This window comes from Mastomys coucha, unplaced genomic scaffold (genome assembly GCF_008632895.1).
Source record: "Mastomys coucha isolate ucsf_1 unplaced genomic scaffold, UCSF_Mcou_1 pScaffold22, whole genome shotgun sequence".
Taxonomy (NCBI): domain Eukaryota; kingdom Metazoa; phylum Chordata; class Mammalia; order Rodentia; family Muridae; genus Mastomys; species Mastomys coucha.
The window spans coordinates 56,896,088-56,913,871 of record NW_022196905.1 but is presented as its reverse complement, the minus strand read 5'-3'; the positions used below and the strand labels follow the sequence as shown (position 1 = coordinate 56,913,871).

The 17,784-nt window shown below is 39.0% G+C and overlaps 1 protein-coding gene across 2 annotated transcripts in view; it reads right to left on the bottom strand.

Annotated features, from left to right (window-relative positions):
- Nwd2 (NACHT and WD repeat domain containing 2) overlaps positions 1 to 17,784 on the bottom strand; it is a 175,363-nt gene that overhangs the window by 20,256 nt on the left and 137,323 nt on the right. For both annotated transcript variants that reach the window (XM_031342373.1, XM_031342374.1), the window contains one exon: positions 2,851 to 3,054. In XM_031342373.1, coding sequence (XP_031198233.1) covers positions 2,851 to 3,054 — 204 coding nt within the window. The remainder of the gene's footprint in view (positions 1 to 2,850; positions 3,055 to 17,784) is intronic.

Sequence of the window (17,784 nt, the reverse complement as noted above, 5' to 3'; positions counted from 1 at the left end):
TGTTGAAGATATTTATTGGCCCTTTACGTTGGGAATCTTCACTCTCTTCTATACCTATTATCCCTAGGTTTGGTCTTCATATTGTGTTCTGGATTTCCTGGATGTTTCAGGTTAGAACCTTTTTGCTTTGTGCATTTTTCATTTTCTTTGACTGTTGTGGTCAATGTTTTTTATGGCATCTTCTGACCCTGATATTCTCTTTTCTATCTTTTGTATTCTGTTGGAGGTGCTTGCATTTATGACTCCTGATCTCTTTCCTAGGTTTTCTATCTTCAGAGTTATCTCCCTTTGTGATTTCCTTATTGTTTCTATTTCCATTTTTAGATCTTGGATGGTTTTGTTCATTCTCTTTGCCTGTTTAATTGTGTTTTCCTGTAGTTCTTTAAGGGATTTTTGTGTTTCCTCTTTAAGACCTTCACGATGTTTACCTGTGTCCTCCTGTGTTTCTTTAAGGGAGTTATTTATGTCCTTCTTAATGTTCTTTATCATCATCATGAGAAATGATTTTGGATCCAAATCTTGCTTTTCCAGTGTGATGGTGTATCCAGGACTTGCTATGTTGGAAGAACTGGTTTCTGATGATGCCAAGTAACCTTGGTTTCTGTTGCTTATATTTTTATGCTTGCCTTCTGCCATCTGATTATCTCTAGTGCTACCTGCCCTCAGTATATCTGACTGGAGCCTGTCCTTCCTGTAATCCTGGTTGTGTCAGAACTCCTCAGAGTTCAGCTGTCTCTGTGATCCTGTGATTCTGTGATCCTGTGATCCTGAGATCCTGGGTGTGTCAGAGCTCCCAGGAGTGAAGCTGCCTCTGGGACTCTGAGATCCTGGTGTGACCAAGATCCTGTGATCCTGTGATCCTAGGCATGTTAGAGCACCTGGGAGTGGAGCTTCCTCTGGGTGTTGTGGGACTGGTTGTGGAGTTCCTGCCGAAGGTCTGCTCAGGGCACCTGACTAGACAGGAAGGAACCCATCCACTAGTCGGATGGAGTTCCTTCGTGCTTGAGTCCCAATGGTCCCAGTTACGTCTGGTTTTGGTGCAAATGTTATATCCTTCTCATCTCTGGTCCTATAATCCTGGGAGTGTTAGAGTGCCTGGGAATGGATCTTCCTCTGGTTGTTGTGGGACTGACTGTGGAGTTTGAGCACAAGTGAAGGAAATATTAATATAGCCTTGGAAAATTTATAAAGTCTTATTCATGCATTTATTTATTTAACATTGATTATAAATGATTTATACATAAATAGCTTTGGAGATTTTAAGAATGATTTACATTTCACTGGAGGATCATAGAAATAAGTGGAGACAAAGCAAACAAACAATTAAATAGTCACATAGGAGCAAATGTCCCCAGACCACTGTGTGAAACAGCTTTCTGGTTTTACCTTCTATCCTGTCTACATTGACTCTTATATACTCAACCCTGGGATGCTTTGGATCTAACAGCCCTATCCAAAAGAACATTATTATTGCAGATATGCTAAGTAATGACAGTGTTTATACGAGGAAATCAATGACTTTGACATGATTTCATCAGCATGAAGAAGATATCAGAAAGACAAACGTAAGAATGAAGACCATGGCTAACCTATCATCATTCTCTCGAAGCTGTCTGGGAACCAGCCATATCCAGAATGATCTCTTTGAAAGATAGATGGGTATCAGTCTTTTGAAAATTCATCTAAACATTCAAATGGTCAACGAGAACTACTCTGCTCCATTTTCCCCTTCACTAAGTTTTAAAGGGCATATAATAGATATACTTCAGGGCCAGATTGATCAGGAAAAGCATAAGCAAATTTACTCTATGATTCTATACAAACTACAAGTACATAAACTGTTGAAAGTGTTCAAGGAGAACTATCAGAAATGTATTAAAATGTACAATAACGAGTCCATGAAAATAGTGAAGCATATTTTTTGAAAGGATCCATAAAATGAATGCACAAACAATATAAATGTCACACACAATTTTCATAAAATAAAAATATAACTGTTGGATTTGGAAATCAGCATATTAACAGCATAGAAACAGCTGAAGAAAGCATCAAAGCATCAATAAACTGGAATAAATACCTGAAGTACTCTTATGGAAAGAGGAGAGAAAATTGATATTGTGGGGAAGAATGGAGATATTGAGACAGACCTAGACTGTCTAGTGGAAATTTGATTGAGGAACCAACAGGGAAATTTGAAGTGCTTCAGTTTGCTTCCTGTTGCTGTGATGAACACCATGACCAAAGCAACTCAGGAGAGGAAAGGGTTTCTTTGGCTTATGGGTCCAGGTTATGATCTGTTATTGAGGGAAGTTAAGGTGAAGCTCAAGCAGGAACTGAAGCAGACCACATGGAGGAACGGTGCTTGTTGACTTACTCCCTGGCTTATGCTCAGCTAGCTTCCTTATATTCCCTGGGATCATGTGCCTAGGATGGTAATGCTCACAGTGTGCTGGGCCCTCCTGTGTCAACTAGAATGAAAGCAATGCTATACAGACATGTGCACAGGCCAATCTGATGGAGGCACTTTCTTTCATTGAGATTCCTTCTTTCCAGGTGTCATTAGGTTTGAGCCAAGGTGACAATAAGAACTATCCGGGACAGGAGGTAGTAGAAGATACATTGGTAAGATAATGGTGGAATGATTTTGGGACTATAATAGGATATGTGGATTTACACATTACAGGCACATAATCTGATTGACATGGATGCGAACCAGAGCTAACGAAATCATAATGTCTTCAGATCCCCTGAGAGCGTTTGTAACTGATGACTCTCATTAATGTAATTTACAGTCTACTCCAGATAAAAGGAAAATCACCTTAGAGGGAAAGTCAGAGAAGGCAGACTTACTGAGTTTTTGTTGCTTCTTGGCACCTCCAGCCTAGGTCTGAGGTAATAGGCTGCTGGCACAGAGTTCTCATCCCGACAGTACCAATCTTCCAGTAACTTGGTCTCTAGTTTTGCTTCGACAGCAGCATCCAAAATCATTTCAAACTCTGAAGCTTCTACTTCCCCAGGGATTCGAATGTTCCCATATTTCTCTCCTAAGAGCCCCTGTGTATCAACCAGAAAGTTCATTTTATATCTACAGCATGGTGACACTCCTTAACTATTAGTAATCAGCAGGACACATTGTTAGGTCAATTCTTTCTTATCATCACAGTGTATATATGATTGCATAAGTAAAATTAGATCAACTATAGTTATAAGAAATTATTCGATATACTGAGAAATTAGTTTGCATATTCTATCAGACATGACAAATTCAAAAATTTTTACAGCAAATCCTTTAAAGTTTATATAGCAAAACAAGAGCTGTTCTACTGTGAGATTTGTTTTATGGCAAAGAAAAATGATGAACCTTACAAAATTCTAAACATGCAAAGCCTCCAACACAGGAATTGCTCTGTCCAGAACAATGGTATGATTCTCAGCCCCAGATCCACACATCCAGGGAGGACAGAAGGCAATGTGGTGGGTACAGCACTAGTACCAGCCCCATTGAAACAGTTCAGGTCTGCACACAGACAACTAGCCCCAATTAACCTGGCAAAAAGCTCCACAGAAAAACAAGCAAAAACAAAATCCAAAATTTTAGTGTTCTATGTAGGCAAGGCAATAATAACCACATGCTACAAATGGACAGGTAAAATGAAACACTAGTTCCCTGTGCTCTGAGACTTGCCCATAAGATTAGAGAGTGGTCCATCACAGTGTAGACTGTCCTCCAGAATACTTGCTACAATGTAGATTCCTAAGTCCCTACTCAGACTTAAAACATCGAATAGGAATATGGGAGAAAGAGCAGGAATTTTCATTATTATTATTATTATTGTTGTTGTTGTTAAAGCAAAGCTAGAGTTTATTAAGAGGAGACTAATGTGGGTTTAAATTTAAGCATGGGCAGAAAGAGAGAGAGTGAGAGAGAGAAAAAGAGAAGGAGAAGAAGAAGAAGGAGGAGGAGGAGGAGGAGGAGGAGGAGGAGGAGGAAGAGGAGGAGGAGGAGGAGGGAGAGAGAAAACCATCAAGGAGGACAGCAGTACACACCCTGGAGTAGGTGCAGGTTCCCAAGACAGCCTGTCTACAACTTGCATTTTAAAGTGAGGTTTCAAGTGAACCTCAGTTCCAAGACGCTGTGCTTGTGTGCACTGTGGATATTAATAGTCTCATGAACGATGTTTGGCAGGTACTGAAGCAGAAGAGCTGGGAACAGAATGGATCATTACAAAAATCGAAATCTATTTAAAAATAATTGTTTCTTTGAGCAGAGCACCTGGCACCAAAGAATATAGTTATTTGATCGATGTAGTAAGGCTATATGTGCCATAAAGATGACTAAAGGAAAAATTTCCTAATTCAGTTCAAACAATAAGCATATATTGGGCACATACTGCATGGTGGTAACACAGAACTTTATAGAAGTAATAGCATGCTGGATAGGTCTAAAGCTATTTATTGGATTGTTCTATCCTTGTCCTTTACATCTATTGATTCTTCCTTTGGGTGGAAGAGTCATAAATCATGACTTGGTTATTTTTTGAGAATCTAAGACAAGAGTCTACCTCAGTCTTATTATTTGAGAGACGGTAAAAAAGAAATTTTGCTGATACATTTTTTGAGGAAGACTTTTTGGGTTCTTTGTATTTATAGGTCTAATGTAACACACACAATGTTTGTACACTGTGTTTTTATCAGGAATGGAGAGTGTTGGTTTAGAGAGTGTCAATATGCAACAGTTGCCAAGTCTATCCAGTGATCAATCTGTCAGAGCAGGAAGAGGAAGCCACAGCACATCCTCAACCTTGTAGGACTCTATATGGCAAGATGGAGTCCCAGTGAGACCCCTTCTCGATGGAGCAGCATTGACAATACCCATGAATGACCTTGAGGCAGGTGCAGATACTATGACAGAGTGTCAACCTATCTGCCCACTGTCCCCTTCCACCACCGAAGGAGAAACAGATTTTCTATATCCTTCTGGCTGCAAACACCAAGCTTTCTTTTTCTAGATAAACATTTGCTGAGGAATTGAGGGACTTCATGTCATTTCAGGTTTTTATTACAAATGAATGTTCCTGGAACCCCGAGACAGAAAAATGCATAGAAAATAAAGTAAGTTTTAATCTTTCACTGAATTGCGTAAACAGTCTGTCCATATGCATGGAAACATAAACATGAATGTTCCCTGCACGTAGAACTCCATAATCACCTCTCTCCCTCCGACCTCACTACATGTGGAATGTATGTTGGTTCATTCTTAAACACTGAAGGTAACTTTGTAAGCTAGGTGGGGAGCAAGAATTTGATGGCTCAGATACGATCTACAGAGTCAAGGATGAAGAAAAGTGTAAGAAAAAAGTGGACATGTGTTGTAGGTGTAGTTGTGGCACAGCAATTCCAGCACAAGAACTACCTCTTGATGCTTTGGCAACTGTTGGCTAACATGTCAGATGCCATTAGATTATCTGCTTTACAATGGCTTCTTTAAAAATATTTTTATCTTACATACTTGCGTGTGTCTATGTTTTTCTTTGCCTGCATGTCTGTATATGCATCACATGTGTTCCTGGTTATAGTGGAAGCCAGAACAGGCGTTGGATCCCCTTTAAGTGAAATTACAGGTGGCTGTGAGTCACCATGTAAGTGCTTTGAGCCTCTAGAAGAGTAGCGAGTGCTCTAAACTGCTGAGCCATCTCTCCAGCTCCCTGAACTGGCTCATTTTATGCTATGTGAATATTGTTAGAGGTATATAAAAAAGAAAGACACGCTTCCCAGATATCTAGCTCTTCCTAACTAAGAACTCCAATGCACAAAGGCTCTGCTTTTCTTCCTCTCTTTCCTTCTGTGCCTGCTGGTACAGACATGTCTAAGCCGCTACGTTCAAAGGCTTAGAGATAACATTTTCTTTCCTCTCCATTGATTTTTCTGTTCTCTTGGGCAAATATTGATCTCCCCTCCCCAGGCTTTGTATGTACTGTTAACCCTGTCTGGGCTTGAGCACTTTAAGGGTTGTGCCTGGTGTGAGGGTATACAGTATTTTACTGTAGCAGACAGTAGAATGACTGAAGTATCCTTGATGGGTTTGATGAACTATGTGTCTGGAATGGGACTCATTATGAGGTTAGGGGTATCATTCTTTATAGGGAGGGCTGCTGTTCATGAGCCATCAATCATGGGAGCAGCAGGAACAGAAAGAGAGGTGTCTAGAACATCCCCATCCCAGTGCTGGCAGAAACACATACTGTATAAATGCCCTATTCCCAGACACAATTCATTAGTAAGACAAACCCTCTCCTCAATAAGCTTCTATTTTCCTTACTAGGAGAAAAATTCCCACTCTAAGTATGATTGTCCTTCCAGGTCATCTCATTAGTGCTTGATCCTGTAATCTGGGTAGAGTTGTTGAAAAGGATCCTTAGGGTTTACAGAACTCGACTCGTCTACCCTAGGCCATTTCTCAGGGAAGACTCGGTAGCATCAGTACTTGCACTGGGGACTTTAATTTTACAAATCCATTCTGATAAGGGAGAACATGCCTAAAGCTGGCTGAGCAGAACACACACGCATACACACACACACACACACACACACACACACACACGCACGTGCATGCACACACACACACATGTGCACACACACACACACTCACCACACTCACAGTTCATTCTGTTTCTCCTGAGAATTGTGACTAGTACAGGTTTGTGGGAATGTGGTAATGAATTGGGAAGTAGTAACAAGTGACAAAAATTACTTACAAACTACATCATGTCCACATTAGAGACAATCTAGACATAACCTAATTAAAAGGTCAAATTATCATCATGGTCTCTATTATTATTTTAGTGCCATGCTAAAACATCACGATTAAGGCAACTTATAAGAGAACACATTTAATTTGAGGCTTACAGCTCAAGAGGCTTAGAGTCCATGACCATCATGGTGGGGAGCATGGGAACAGGTAGGCAGGAACAGTGCTGGGGCAGAATCTTACATCTTTAGACACAACCAGAAGGCAGAGAAAGCTGTGAACGGTGTCGGCTTTTGAAACCTCAAAGCCCAGCCCTAGTGACATATCTCTTCCATCAAGACATTATATAAGGATTCTTCCTGAAAAGTTCCACCAGCTAGGGACCAAATGTACAAACATATGAGCTGACCAATGTCATTAGGATTCAAATTACCACAGGCACCAATTGCTGTAAGGAAAATATCTTGAAAGTTTTCTATAGCTCTATTATTAAAAACATTCATTTTTATAGGTTTGTTTTTAATTATGTGTTTGCATATATGTCTGTATGGGGTTGTGTGTTGTGAGTGCAGGTGTCAGTAAAGGTCAGAGGTGTCAGATATCCTGGAGCTGTGGTGAACTTCCCGACATGGGTTCTGGGAACCAAATATGGGTTTTTTGCAAGGGCAGTACAAACCCTTAATGGCTGAGCCACCCCTCCAAGTTCCCTGGAGATATATATTTCTTGTGTAGAAATATATTATATTTTTTTATTAGTATAGTAAAATGTCTTTCAAAAGCCATTTTAGAGAGGAGGGGTTTATTTTGGCTCATGGTTTGAGAACATAGTCCATGGCAGACAGGGTATATCACTGGAGATGGCCCTGATTATGCATCTAGGAGCATGGGGGCATTTGCTCACATTATGTTTAGTTAGGAAGTAGAAAGAGTTGAATGCTGGTACTCAGCTCATTTTCTTCTGTTCCCTTTTCCATTTGGTTTAGAAGCCCAGTCCATGAATGATGTAACCACATTCAGGTTGAGCCTTGGCTCCTCAGTAAAACCTCTTTGAAAACTTTTATAGACATGCCAAGAGGATTTGCTTCTAAATCCTTTCAGGCTGGTAATGAAAATTAACTGTGTTGAGAATGAATAGTACTAGATATATTTAGTATATGAATTTACATAGTTTTCATTTCAAAGTATCCAGTCACCCAGATAACTTATAATTTATGATGTGCTTGATAGTTATAATAATTAGATATTTGCTGTTACTATTGATAGTAAAAAAGTCACTTCTCAGAATTTTTACAGAATGAGCCTATAGCTTCATATAGTGAATGCAATTACCTGAAATAAGATATAGAAACAAAGAAATTCACTCACATATTCTATGAGCGATGGAGGCATAAAGCACACAATGAACGGGAAAGTGTCAAAGTGAGATGAGACATGTTTGATAGTACAGAGTGATAGGAGTGAAGACAAAGACTAAATGATCTGCCAACACATTTGACAGAGCAGAATAATTAAAATAATGCTCCACAAAAGGTTCTTTGACAACTAACAATTCTTAACTTTCTCAGAATCACACCATAGCCCTCTTTTTTGAAGCTGACACTTATCATTTAATTATGGTTATTAAATTTACACACACCAGCCCACTTCCTGAACAATTTTTATCAGTAAGAATTCTGCTATGTCTTGCTTGGTGCAGGGTTCTTTTGTCTGAAAGGGAGCTTCATTAATTGGAAAGTGCTGAAAACAGTCCTTACTCTTAAGAGCATTGGAACAAGGGCAGTGGCCACACAGTGGAAGAACTGGCTGAGAGAGCTGTGTGGGGTGGAGCCAAGGCAAAGTTAATAGTGCTACAGTACAGATCATAGCCTTAACCTTAGCCATTGAGAACTGCAGAATTTGTAAGGATGACTGAAACCCCAAAGTCCAGAGAAAGATAATGGTTGTAAACAAGGAGTCAGGTTTTTGAGAGGTAATGGGGACATGTCAAAAGTCTGTGTATATTCATGTGTACCCAGGAAGCAGCTAGGAATGTGGACCTGTGGGTGAGATGAGGAACCTGGCTAGAAAAGTAGTCTTGGAAGCTATAAAGCATTTATTCAATAAATATTAACTGAAGGTGCAATTTATCTTGGTGTTCAATTGTTCTAGTTTTCTCAGGGATCTCTAATGTGAACACTGAAGTCTCAGGACCCTCTTTAGATGCTGGCATACCAGGGCAGTTGGCCAGGCTATCACGATCCCTCTCTTTTTGCAATATTAATACTTGTACAGATTAGAGATTCCAGTAGTGACAGGGGAATAACAGCATGGATACAGGCTGCAGAGCTAGCAATTTCTATGGTAGGCACAGAGGAAGAATGGAATGCTCTCATAGAAGACACAAGAGAAAAAACGAATACTGAAAAAAATTGAGGCAGAATTGTAATAAAGAAATAGAAAAATGGATCCATGCTATACACAGGCCACTCATGTAAACAAAACAAAATTCCAGTGAGCAAGAAAAATAATGTTGATCACCCATAGTCACAACTGTGGTTATGAATACTGCAAATAAAAACACTGGTAAGATAGGATCATTTTGATGATCAAGTTTACTAAGGAACATAGCAAGGATACCTAGAGGTTTCCAGACATCAGGAAAGGGGGTACACAAGGAGAGAGTGGTAATGAAAATGGGTACAGCCACATTGAGCATGTAATGTGGCAGGCACTATACATTTCTACTTTTGGAAATTCATCTTACTGCTTGTTGTGTATAGATTTGTACACAAAAATGTTAGACCATTGCTAGCTCGTATCATGGTTTTACTCTATGAAAGCTTTGATTTGCTACTCACATTCTAAATGAGAAAACTGGGAATGAATTGCTCATTGTAATTACAAGTCATAGAGTTTGTGGGACAGAATTTTGTAGTTTTCTAATTTGTGGGAAATTAAACAATAAAGAAACAAAATAAAGAACAAGGAAACCAAAGCAATAGAAAGACAAGAATACAAATGAATAAATAGATTGACTGTGTCTTTATAGACCAGTTTGTTAATTCAACATCTTGTAGCATATTCAAATGATTTTTTTAAAATAAAAAACGAACAAGCAAAAATGTTTTCGGAAGTGTGGAATAAGATCTCTGTGATGGCTAATTTGAATTGTTAACACAACAATTCTGGGAAGAGTGTCTCAGTGAGGAATTTCCAAATCAGGTTGGCCTGTGAGAATGTCTGTTGGGGACTATCTTGATTCTGTTAGTTGAAACCTACCCACTATGGGTGACACCATTCCCTAGGTAGGGATCTTGAACTGTAAAAGTTAAAAAAAAAATGAGTGGAGCACAGGAGTGTGTGTATTAATTTGTTCATACTTATTTTCTGACTATGGATGCAGTGTGATAACTGTCTTGAACTCCTGCTACTATGACTTTCCACAATGATGACTTCCTACAAATAGAACTCTGATTATGAATGAAAGTAAGCTCTTTCCTAAGTTGCTTTTGTTGGGATATATAAAATAGACAAACTCAAGTAGCTTACATTAACATTGAATTTACAATGTAGCTAAAGATGACCTTCATTACTGGAGTACTAGGGTTATAGGTGTGGATCACTAATGCTTTATGTATGTATGTATGTATGTATGTATGTATGTATGTATGTATGTGGTGCTAGGGATCAAATCCAGAGCCTCATATACGCTAAAGGGAAGCACTCTTCCAACTGAACTGCATCCCCAGCTCATAGTTGGTCTGTATTTAGATTCTTCCAAAACTTTTTTGCTTCTATAAGTCATATCATACTAACTACTCCTTCATTAAAAGAACAGTTAGGAAAAGTATATCTCATTACTAGAAGTGACATAGATTATTCAGTTTATTTACTTAGTTTTAGACAAAATCTCACTATGTAGCCATGGCTGGCTTGAAGCTCACTATGTAAACCATGCTGGACTTGAATTCATAGAGATCTGTTTGCCTCTGCCTCCTGAATGCTTGGATTAAAGGCATGAGCTACCATGTCAAGTTGACATCAAGCTTTAAATGTAACTCATACTATATTCTTGTTCCTAATTCCATATGTATTAACATAGACTTCTCTGCCCATGGAGCCTAATTTGTCCTCCTGGTGAAGTTCCTATTCCAGCTCAGTTACATGGCACCATATCTTCCCAACTCAGATTCCTACTACCACATCTGGTCTACAGCAGGCCCTGGCTTTTCATCCTACTGCCTTGAAGGGTCAGCCCTGTTCAGCATTTACTGGCATTCTTTTGATAGGTCTGTATAGTGTGGGGGCCCTTCTCACTGCTTTGAAAGTCATACAAAGTTGGATTGATCAAGAATAAAATGGTCCACAGTTCTCACAGAAATGTCTTCTTTGCAACGGATATACAACAGACAGGTCTAGAGGGAAAGGTTTGTCTTTGTGCTTTTCCTGGCACAAGGAAAACTGGCTTATAGAATATTCACTGTCTTAATGATGGCAACAGTGTTATTAACATGTCTTAACTACATCTAAGGTTCATAAATTCTGCTGCAATTGATAAGTGGTCCCTTTAGTTTATGCCTCATCTTTAATTGGAATTTCACATTTATGAGTTGTGGATGTTGAGTATCTTATGTGTATTTATAGAGTAGCAAACCTTTTATCTGCTATTTCTGGATTGCCACACACAAGAAGGTTATGAACTATAGATATACTTTGTAGTGTTTAGTTTTTACTACCCTGCTTTAGTGTTCCTGGGCAGGCCATGGTACCAGCCATCCACCCAGGTTCTCTTGGATCTTCGGATGAAAGACATACACAGATGTTATCTCATTTTTAGTCTGTCTTATTGGCTCAGTGGCTGGGCTCTTCTAAGCCCCCCACAGCTAACATGCCCTTCCCTTTACTCCTAGCTCAACACCTCTAAATCATCCCTCAGCTTAGTTGCCCAGTTACCTTTACTCCTTGCTCAGCAACTCTAAATATTTCCTCAGCTTAGTTGCTCAGTTACCTTCTGTGAAGCCCATTGGTCTTGCTGCCCAAGATGCTTTCAGGCTGCCCCTCTGTGGGTCACTTTCCCTTTCTGCTGACATTTTAGAAGTTCTCCCTTGCAGCTCTGAGTCTGTTTTGTCTCTCTCTCTCCCAAGTATCTCAATTCTCCTCTTCCTACCCTCTCCTTTTTCCTTGCCTGTGGGAACCTGGAAGTCCCACTTCTTTCTTTCCACCCAACCATTGGCCACTGGCATCTTTATTGATCAACCAGGAACCAATTGGTGACAAGGACTTTAGCATAAGGACATACAGATTCCCTACCAAAGCATTAGAATTCCCTATAATACCATTAACTTATTTGACCTTTATAACAATGCTGTGATTTACTGCTCATGCATCAGACTGAAATCTCTAAGGATCAGCAATGTATCTAAGAACCCACCCCTGGTAAATCACCAAGTTAACTGCAGAATCAGGTCTTGTAATTCCAAAGTTATGTTCTTCCATAGATAGCTAATGTATCACTTCAGGTACTCTGGAGACTCTTAAATGAATATATGTGACGGACCAGGAGCACACAGGCTACAGAAGCAGCACAGCAGTGGACACAGGGTCTTCTTGCCTCCATCTGCACAGAGGAGCTGGGGCCATTCTGCAGCCCTTTGTGCATGGGTCCTGACAGGAGAGAGTTGGTCTTCCAGGAGTGCTGACACAGGCTTACAGGCCCACAGGAGGGACAAGCTCATACCAGAGACAGCAAGACAACACCAGAGATAACTAGATGGCAAAAGGCAAGTACAAGAACCTTACTATCAGAAACCAAGGCTACATGGCCTCATTAGAACCCAGTTCTTTCACAACACTAAGTTTTGGATACCCCAACACACTGGAAAAGCAATATTTGAATTTAAAATCACATCTCATGATGCTGATAGAGGACTGTAAGAAGGACATAAATAACTCCCTTAAAGAAATACAGGAGAACACAGGAAAACAGGTAGAAAACCTTGAGGAGGAAACACAAAAATCCCTTAGAGAATTACAGGAAAAGAGAGCCAATCAGGTGAAGGAATTGAACAAACCATCCAGAATCTAAAAATGGAAGTAGAAACAATAAAGAAATTACAAAGGGAGACAGCTCTGGAGATAGAAAACCTGGGAAAGATGGCAGGAGTTATAGATGCAAGCATCACCAACAGACTACAAGAGATAGAAGAGAGAATCTTAGGAGCAGAAGATACCATAGAAAACATTGACACTACAGTCAAAGAAAATGCAAAATGCAAAAAGTTCCTAACCCAAAACACCCAAGAAATCCAGGACACAATGAGAAGACCAAAACTAAGGATACTAGGTATAGAAGAGAGTGAAGATTCCCAACTTAAATGACTAGAAAATATCTTCAACAAAATTATAGAAGAAAACTTCCCTAACCTAAAGAAAGTGATGCCCATGAACATACAGGAAGCCTACAGAACTCCATATAGATTGAACTAGAAAAGAAATTCCTCCTGTCACATAATAACCGAAAAGCCAAATGCACTAAACAAAGAAAGAATATTAAAAGCAGTAAGGGAAAAAGGTCAAGTAACGTAGAAAGGCAGACCTATCAGAATTACATCAGACATCTAGCCCGAGAATATGAATGTCAGAAGATCCTAGGCTGATGTCATATAGACCCTAAGAGAACACAAATGCCAGCCCGGGCTACTTTACCCAGCAAAACTCTCAATTACCATAGATGAAGAAACCAAGGTAGTCCATGACAAAACCAAATTCATACAATATCTTTCCTCAAATCCATCCCTTTAAAGAATAATAAAAGGAAAACTCCAACACAAGGAGGGAAACTACACCCTAGAAATAGCAAAAAAAAATCTTCTTTTAAAAAAGCCAAAAGAAGAGAGTCACATAAACATAACTCCACCTCTAACAACAAAATAACAGGAAGCAACAATCACTTTTCCTTAATATCTCTTAACATCAATGGACTTAATTCCCCAAGAAAAAGACATAGACTAAACAGATTGGATACATAAATAGGACCTAGAATTTTTCTGCATACAGAAAATGCACCTCAGTGACAGAGACAGACACTAACTCAGATTAAAAGGTTGGAAAACAATTTTCCAAGCAAATGGTCCCAAGAAACAATATCGAATAAAATCAACTTTCAAACAAAAGTTATCAAAAAAATATAAGGAAGGACACTTTATACTGGTCAAAGGAAAAATCTACCAAGACGAACTCTTCATTCTAAACATCTATGTTTCAAATGCAAGGGCACCCACATCCACAAAAGAAACTTTACTAAAGCTCAAAGCACACCTCACACCCCACACAATAATAGTGGGAGACTTGAACACCCCAGTCTCAGCAATGGACAGATTATAGAAGCAGAAACTAAACAGAGACACAGTAAAACTAACAGAAGTTATGAACTACATGGATCTGACAGATACTTATAGAACATTTCATCCTAAAGCAAAAAAATATATCTTCTTCTCAGCACCTCATGGTACCTTCTCCAAAACTGACCATATAATTGGTCACAAAACAAGCCTCAACAGATACAAGAAGATTGAAATAATGCCATGTACCCTATCAGATCACCACAGACTAAGGCTGGTCTTAAATTCCAACAATAACAACAGAAAACACACATAAACATGGAAGCTGAACAACACTCTACTCAATGATAACTTGGTCAAGGAAGAAATAAAGAAAGAAATTAAAGACTTTTTAGTGTTTAATGAAAATGAAACCACAACATACCCAAACTTATGGGACACAATGAAAGCAGTGCTAAGAGGAAAACTCATAGCTCTAAGTAAAACTGAAGAGAGCTTACACTAGCATCTTGACAGGACACCTGAAAGTTCTAGAATAAAAAGAAGCAAATACACCCAAGAAGAGTAGATGGCAGGAAATAATCAAATTCAGGGCTGAAATCAACCAAATAGAAATAGAAAGAAGTATGCAAACCAAACCAGGAGCTGGTTCTTCGAGAAAATAAACAAGATAGATAAACCCTTAGCCCAAACTAACCAGAGGGCACAGAGACAATATTCAAATCAACAAAATCAGAAATGAAAAGGGAGTCATAACAACGGGACCTGAGGAAATCCAAAAAAATCATTGGATCCTACTACAAAAGTCTATCCTCAAGAAAACTGGAAAATCTGAATGAAATGGACAATTTTCTAGACAGATGCCAGGTACCAAAGTTAAATCAGATCAGATAAATGGTCTAAACAGTCCCATAACTCCTATAGAAATAGAAAGAGCCATTAATAGTCTCCCAACCAAAAAAAACAAAAACCAGATGGGGGGTTTAGTGCAGAATTATATAAGACCTTCAAAGAAGACATAATACAAATACTCTTCAAACTATTCCACAAAATAGAAATGGAAGGAACATTACCCAGTTTGTTCTATGAAGCCACAATTACTCTGATATCTAAACAACACAAAGACCCATTTAAGAAAGAGAACTTCATACTAATTTCCCTTATGAATATCGATACAAAAGTACTCAACAAAATTCTTGCAAATCAAATCTAAGAACACATCAAAACTAGCATCCATCATGATCAAGTAGGATTCATGCCAGGAATGCAGGGATGGTTCAATATATGGAAATCCATAGTGTAATCTACTATATAAACAAAATCAAAGAAAAAAAACCCACATGATTGCTTCATTAGATGCTGAGAAAGCATTTGACAAAATCCAACACCCCTTCATGTAAAAAGTCTTGGAAACATCAAGGCCCATGCCTAAACATAGTAAAAGCAATATACAGCAAATCAGTAGCCAACATCAAACTAAATGGAGAGAAACCTGAAGCAATTCCACTAAAATCAGGGACTAGACAAGGCTGTCCACTCTCTCCCTACATATTCAGTATAGTATGTGAAATTCTAGCCAGAGTAATTAGACAAAAAAAGGAGGACAAAGGAATACAAATTTGAAAGGAAGAAGTAAAAATATCACTATTTGCAGATGACATGATATTATATTTAAGTGACCCAAAAATTTCCACCAGAGAACTCCTAAACCTGATAAACAACTTCAGCAAAGTGGCTGGATACAAAATTAACTCAAACAAATCAGTGGCCTTTCTCTACTCAAATGATAAAGAGGCTGAGAAAGAAATTAGGGAAACCTTTCACAATAGTCACAAATATAAAATATATTGGTGTGACTCAAGCTAAGCTGTACTGTCCCCGCTGAGCTCAAGGGGATTCTGGAGGCAGCAGCCCTACTGTCCCCGCTGAGCTCAATAGGACTCCGGAGGCAGTAGCCCTGCTCGGCCCATCAGGTGTTAAGGACCGGAGACAGCTCCAGGGATCAAAGACAGAACTGGTAGCCCAGAATTCAAAAGGAACTGAACCTTTAATCCGCTTTCCTGCCTGGAGCCCTCGCTTGCAGGGGCTTGTTTACAGACTGATATGTTTTTTCCCTGTTCTCACTTCTATGCTAAAAGACATAAGATTGTTTTGCCTTAGCTATAAATATCCTGGTTCACTAAGTAAAGATCACACCTTGATAAATCTACTTGGTGTCTTTCCTTGTCTCCTAAGCCGCTTATCTTCACAGAAACTTGACTTCCCCAGTTCGTGAATCACCCACAGAAGAAGTGAAACTGCAGGTCGGTTTCCTTCACTAAGCAAGTGAAAGATTTGTATGACAAGAACTTCAAGTCTCTGAAGTAAGTAATCGAAGAAAATCTCAGAAGATGGAAAGATTTCCCATGCTCATGGATTGGTAGGATTCATATATTAAAAATGGCCATCTTGCCAAAAGCAATCTACAAATTTAATGCAATCCCCATAAAACTTACAAATCAATTCTTCATAGAGTTAGAAAGAGCAATTTCCAAATTCATCTGGAATAACAAAAAACCCAGGATAGCGAAAACTGTTCTCAACAATAAAAGAACTTCATGGGGAATGATCATTCCTGACCTCAAGCTGTACTACAGAGCAATTGTGATTAAAAACTGCATGGTATTGGTACAGTGACAGGCAGGTAGATCAATGGAATAGAATTCAAGACCCAGAAATGAACACACACACCTATGGTCACTTGATCTTTGACAAAAGAGCTAAAACCATCCAGTGGAAAAAAGACAGTATTTTCAACAAATGGTGGCGGTTAGCAAGTAGAAGAATGCAAATTGATCCATTCTTATCTGCTTGTACAAAGTTCAAGTCCAGATGGATCAAGGACCTCCACATAAAACCAGATACACTGAAGCTAATAGAAAAGAAAGTAGGGAAGAGCCTTGAACACATGGGCACAGGGGAAAATTTCCTGAACAGAACACTAATGGCTGTGCTCTAAGATCAAGAATTGACAAATGGGACCTCATAAAATTACAAAGCTTCTGTAAGGCAAAGGACATTGTCAATAGGACAAAAGGACAACCAACAGAGAGTGGGAAAGTATATTTACCAGTCCTATATCTGGTAGAGGGTTAATATCTAATATATACAAAGAACTCAAGAAGTTGGACTCCAAGAGAATCAAATAAGCCTATTGAAAATAGGGTACAGAGCTAAACAAAGAATTCTCAACTGAGGAATACTGAATGGCTGAGAAACAACTGAAGAAATGTTCAATATCCTTAGTCATCAGGGAAATGCAAATCAAAACAACCCTGAGATTCCACCTCATAACAGAATGGCTAAGATCAAAACTCAGGTGACAGCAGATGCTGGAGAGGTTGTGAAAGAAGAGGAACACTCCTTCATTGCTGGTGGGACTGCAAGCTGGTACAACCACTCTGGAAATCAGTTTGGCAGTTCCTCAGAAAATTGGACATAGTACTCCAGGGCATATACACAGAAGATGCTCCAACATATAATAAAGACACATGCTCCACTATATTCATAGCAGCCTTATTTATAATAGCCAGAAGCTGGAAACAACCCACATGCTTTTCTTTTCTTTTCTTTTCTTTTCTTTTCTTTTCTTTTCTTTTCTTTTCTTTTCTTTCCTCTTTCTCTCTCTCTCTCTCTTTCTTTCTTTCTTTCTTTCTTTCTTTCTTTCTTTCTTTCTTT